Genomic DNA, 5,926 nt, shown 5'->3' on the forward strand with positions numbered 1-5,926 from the left:
GTGAGACTCCAACTCAAAAAAAAAAAAAAAATTAAATAAATAAATAAATAAAAATCATCTGTTGCTGTTATACTGTCTAGGTTATTTTAGGATGTATGCCAAGATCTCTACACCTTTCTGTGTCCCTAAGGCAGGAGTTGAAAGCATGCATGGGACCCCCAGGGCCCAGGCAGGTGACAGCACTGAGAGAAGGGCTAGGTAGAATCTGGTGGACTGAAGGCACCTGTTCTGTCTGATGGGACCTGCTGCTCCACACCGCCAGCTTGCCAGGAGCACCTACCAGCATTGCTGGGGCTCTTGATGCTAATTTTTCAAAAGAAGAAGGAACTTTGCATCTTTGTGTGAAATCTATTTTTAGATGTTGGCAACCAATTCAACAGAGTTCAAAGACAGTGGGCTTCTAGACTTTGATCTGTACTAAGGTCTAATAGAACTTGCAGTAGTTTTTTTTACTAGTTAAAAACAGACAAAACCAAAACAAAACATTAACCATGAATTTGTAAGAATAAATGAGACATACAAATTTCTTTGTTTTCTCTTTGCAGACTGGTATAGGGGATACCTCACAAAGCACAAAATGTTACAGGTAAGGACAGCTGGTTTCTACTTGGGACGACATTGGATGTCCTCACAGGGCCTTGCCTCCTTATCTGGGTGATTCTCTCCCATCATTGCTCCTCAGCAAACCCAACCCAGTCCTCCCTCCTTTTGCTTTATGCCCTCCAACCTCTGCACCTTGCACCTGGGTACTTGCTGGACCTCAACTCCCTTCACTTTCCCTCTGTGGAGTATTGCTGTGTTGCCCAAGCTGGAGTGCAATAGCACAATCATGGCTCACCACAGCTTCTAACTCTTGGGTTCAAGCAATCGTCCTGTGTCAGCCTCCTGAATAGCTGGGACTACAGGCATGTGCCATCACACCCAGCTAATTTGTTATTATTATTATTATTATTGTAGAGATGAGATCTTGCTATGTTGCCCAGGCTCTTGGACTCAAGCCATCCTCCCACCTCGGCCTCCCAAAGTGCTGAGATTACTTTTCCTCATTCTTTAGGGCCCACCTCTGGTGCCCTCTGCTCCCTGCAATCTTTCTTGATATGCCATTATTTAGGATTTCATCCTTCCTGACTCCTCGTGGGAATGTACATTTTTTATTTGAAATCTATTTTCTGCTGCCTTCCTTTGGAATTGTTTGCGGCGTTCCTTTATCCTCACTTGTGTGTCCAACACGACATAGGAAGTCCAGGCCAGGTCTCCACCTTCAAGGGGATTTCTTGATCCAACCCCACATGACACAGTCATCTCCACAAGAACAGGCACCGACTCTGCTTGTCTCCTTTTCTCTCACCGTGTCCAGCATGGTGACCAGATGTTCCCAGTGTGCACATGGGTTGAATTTATGGAGAAATTTCCAAGTAATCGACAGATTTCTCTTGTTAACTTAGCCAAGCCTATGGAGCAAGGTAAAACAGAAAAAGCTTCTATTCCCTGACTTGCTGGGTTGTAAGGCACAATCCTACTCTGCTCTCTCAAAGAACAATGAAAGAAATCCAGGGAGACTCAACCTCAGAACTAACTATCCCAAGTACAACCATGTGGTTGCTTCAGGACCAGTTAATTTCTGACCTTCTGGTTGTTGCTGTGAAGGGCGATTGGTGCTTTCCTGAATCAGACAGGAGAGGGAAGCAGCACTCCTGGCCTCACTTTGAGGGAGTGAGTGGTTCAAATTTTCTTTCAGGTGATGCTCACCTGCAGCCAGCCTGATGGGATGGGCGCCCATTGTGGGGTTGGAGCATCCTTTGGGATCCAGGGCTGTTGTGGGGTCTAGAGCAACTGATGGAGAACTGAAGCAGGGAGCGAAAGGAGTAAATTTAGAATCCACCCCTTGCTCTGACTCTGAGATTATTTCTTTGAAATTTGAGGGTTTTACCAATCAACAACTTTCGGAAAAAAATTCTGAAGACCTAGGTTCAGTCATTTCTGTAGGGGTATTCTTATTTTGTTTTATTTTGTTTCCAACAGGGCATTTTCCCTAAATCCTTTATCCACATCAAGGAAGTGACGGTCGAGAAAAGAAGGTATTTGCCATTCTTCGCCAGACTCTACCCTCCCATGGCTCGTGGATGTCTTTGTCTTGTTTACTTTGAAAATCTGACTTGGCAGATCTGAAGGGTGCCCAGCTTATCTTCTTCATGCCTGTGTTTGTTTGTGTGTCTCCTTTCCCTCCCCCATGGGAGATCTAATCCGAATTGATTCTCATGTTCACATCTGATTCTGAGGGGGTATCAGTTTGGAGAATCAAACTTTTCGCTGGCAGCTGCCTTTGAACTGTATTCAAGTAGGTTAATCCTGAATAATGAGCCCACCCTAGTGAAGCAGGACATTACAAAGCAAGTCCCTTGTATTTGCATAATGTAATTGGCGTGGCTGTCTGAGGTGGTTTAGTCTAATGTCAGGGAGGCCCCTTTCTATAGCTGCAGCTTAATGTTAGCAAATTTGCCAGCATTTTATCTTGTTAGCACCTGGGTCTCAATTTCATGCCACTTTTTTTCCTTCTATCTTAAATAGAAATACTGAGAACATCATTCCTGCAGAAATTCCTCTGGCCCAAGAAGTGACAACGACACTTTGGGAGTGGGGCAGCATCTGGAAACAGCTCTATGTGGTAAGACTCAAAGTTCTCCCTTGGATGGAGCCTTCTTGTAGTCTTCCGTTTGGTTCAGATTTGCAATTAGCATTGAGCCTGGCAGGCCAGGGTGGCTTTGGTGGCATAACAGAACATACAGTCTTATGTATGAGAACATCAAGGCCCAGAGAGCTTAGGTGACTTTCTCAAAGCCACAAAGCCAGCTAGTGACTCCATAATAAATGAAGTCTGATGTGATACTTTTGTTGTTGTTGCTTGTTTGTTTTAAGAGGCAGGGTCTTGCTTTGCCATCTAGGCTAGAGTGCCGTGGCATGATCATTGCTCACCACAGCCTCTCCCTTCTGGGTTCAGGTGATCCTTTCACCTCAGCCTCCAAAGTAGCTGAGACGACAGGCATGTGCCTGGCTATTTTTTTGATTTTTTTTTGTTGTTGTTGTTTTAAAGATGAGGTCTCACTATGTTGCCCAGCCTGGTCTCTAACTCCTGGGCTCACGCAATCCTCCCACCTGAGCCTCCCAAGGTGTGAGATTACAGGCGTGAGCCACTGCGCCTGGCCTGGTGTGATCCTTGTTTTTAAACTAGTGCAGAAGTTGTCAGTCTTGACTATGCAAAAGAATCACCTTGAGAGCTGTTAAAAATAAATCTGCCTCCAATGGGCCTTAGTAACTTGCATTTTTAATAAACTCAGGGATTTGATTTGGTAGTTTGCTGATAACACCTTGAGAAATACTGTTCTAATTTATTAATGAACTGATGACTATTGTCCTCAGATCTATAAAGAAGCTTTGACCCTGGAAAAACAAAGAGGATATTTTGCATTTGTTTTTCCTGTTTTGAAGCAAATCGAATTAAAAATCCTCCTTTGGTACTCCAAAGCTCCTAATGAAAGCAATTAGCTAAACAAACCATTAAGCTGAGAGAGAAAATGTCAACCAAGGCTTATGGCATATTTGTCACGGCACCGTGCACAGCTGCTGGTGTACACATATTATTTGCAGACTTACCTTTCATGGTCTTAAATATGGACTCCCATATGGACATTTCATAATATGTAGTCACTGGCACACTCAATTCTGTAAGTTTCCCAAAAGTTATTAGGAAAGTTTAAGGGGTAAACAGTATACTTGTGGCGAAGGTTCATCTCCACTATTACTTTTACAACATCACATGCCAGGCAGTACGCCAAAAAACCCGGAATTATTTTTTTGGAGGGTGAGTCCCTTGTAGTGCAGGCTTCCCCTGCTTTATAAATGTTCTAGGAACCCATCGGCATCCATGTACCAGCTAACGTTGTGGTGAGAGGCTACCTTTGGCATCTGTGAATTTTTTTTGGAGATTCTTTCAACACGCCCGTTTCAGGATGGGTGATTTATGAGCCCATCTGTCCACACTACACTGAGTGTTCAGCAGTTTTTGACCAAAAATAGCATGACCCCCGTGCCCCACCCTCCCTGTTTGCTTCATATCACCCCCAAACAACTTTTAATTTTGTTTCCCTGGATGAAAAAAGTCTTTAAAGGGAAATATTTTGCCAATGTAACACACACACAAAGATGGCAGAAGCACTAAAAGGCATCAAAATTGATGAGTTCAAAATTGTTTTGAGCAGTGGAAAAAGTGTCTGGATAGATGTATTGGATCAAATGGAGAGTGCTTTGAAGGTGACTGAAGTGTAAACTTGTCAAAGTAACATTTTTTTTGATAAATAAATTCCAGAGTTTTTGGATCCCTCTCGTACATATGTACCATAGAAACTTGTCATTTTCCCTTAAGAAATCTTCGAATAGTAAGTCCATCATGCCCTTTAGTAAAGTGATCTTTAAATACCTGCTACTTTTGTATCACCTTCTTGATTCTTACCATGTCTTCATTCAACCTGTGTAGTGTTTACTTAATACCTCAATTGGCTCTCCTTTTAGTAAACTTAAATCAGTTCACATGAGGAATGTGACAGCACACTGCATCACTCCCACAACACTTCTCTGATTCCCCAGCACCAGTTGGATGCCCTGGAATTCAATTCACATGTGACACTGACAACTCAGAGTTAGTGTCAGGCTCCATGGGTTAAAAGGCTCCATCCCATGAGACTGCCCTCCCCTTCAGAGGCCAGTGCAAGTCCAGAAGTTCCTGCACTTCTGTTGGACTTGCCTGCAAATTCAGGGATCTTCCCCTGACCTGGCTGCCCCCTTTCTCACCTCAGCTTTCCTAATTCATTAAAACAACTTACAGAACTCAGGAAAGTGCTATACTTAGGATGACAGTTTTGCTCTAGAGGATGCAATTCAAGAACCACAGCGTGGAAGAGATACACAGGGAAAGGTACAAGGGACACAGAGCATCCATGACCCCTCTAAGTGTGCCACTCTCCCAGCACATTGATGTGTTCACCATTTGGGCAGCTCCTCGAACCTTACCATTCAAGAGTTCTAATCAAAGTCTCATTACATAGACATGATTGATTAAATTATTGGCCATGGTGCTTGAGCTCAATCTCCTGTCCCTCCTCTCTGCTGGAGTTTGGGGTTGGGGGAGAGAGAGGGGAAGTGGTTCCCTGACAACCAGCCTTCATCCTGAAGCTATCTAAAGTCCCGCTAGAGTTGCCTCGTTTGCATAAGCTCAGGTATAGTTGAAAGGGGGTTGTTATGAATAACAAAAGACATTCTTATCACTCAGGGTATTCCAAGTGTTTTAGGACCCCTGAACTAGGATCCAGGGACAAAAACTGAATGTGTGTGTGTGTGTGTGCATTTTTAATTATAACATACATACTTCCCTGAATGGAAAGCCAAAAGTGCTTGGCACATTTAGAAGAACATCGTTCATATAAATACAATTAAAACAAGGCAACGGTGGTACCTATACATGATGGAATACTATGCAGCCATAAAAAAGAACAAAATCATGAATTTTGCAGCAACCTGGATGCAACTAGAGTTTATAATACTGAGTGATCTCTCACAGAATCAAAGATCTGAGTATCACATGTTCTCATTCATAAGTGGACCTTGAACATCTATTGTAATACTATAAGAAAATGTTTGTCAGTGGCAGGAAACCATGGGGTGGGCAGGGAGGGGAAGGAAGGTGGGATTAACGGTAGCCAATATCTGACTGGTGACAAGGGGATACCCTTTATCAACAAGGGTGCCTGGACGATGCATATTTAGTTTTTTTGTTGTTGTTTTTTTTGTTTTTTGAGTTGGAGTTTCACTCTGTTGCCCAGACTGGAGTGCAGTGGCCGCTTCCGGCCACCGCAGCCTCGACCTGCTGGACTCC

General features: G+C 43.4%; 1 protein-coding gene across 1 annotated transcript in view; it reads left to right on the top strand.

The window, feature by feature from the left end:
- Positions 1-5,926, top strand: part of LOC103263014 (dedicator of cytokinesis protein 2-like) — a 298,126-nt gene that overhangs the window by 38,442 nt on the left and 253,758 nt on the right. Inside the window, exons 3-5 of the mRNA XM_008060687.2 lie at positions 546-586; positions 2,023-2,078; positions 2,569-2,665. Coding sequence (XP_008058878.2) covers positions 546-586; positions 2,023-2,078; positions 2,569-2,665 — 194 coding nt within the window. The remainder of the gene's footprint in view (positions 1-545; positions 587-2,022; positions 2,079-2,568; positions 2,666-5,926) is intronic.

The sequence above is a fragment of the Carlito syrichta genome, unplaced genomic scaffold (genome assembly GCF_000164805.1).
Source record: "Carlito syrichta isolate Samal-C Ts95f unplaced genomic scaffold, Tarsius_syrichta-2.0.1 Scaffold304701, whole genome shotgun sequence".
In the NCBI taxonomy this organism is placed as follows: domain Eukaryota; kingdom Metazoa; phylum Chordata; class Mammalia; order Primates; family Tarsiidae; genus Carlito; species Carlito syrichta.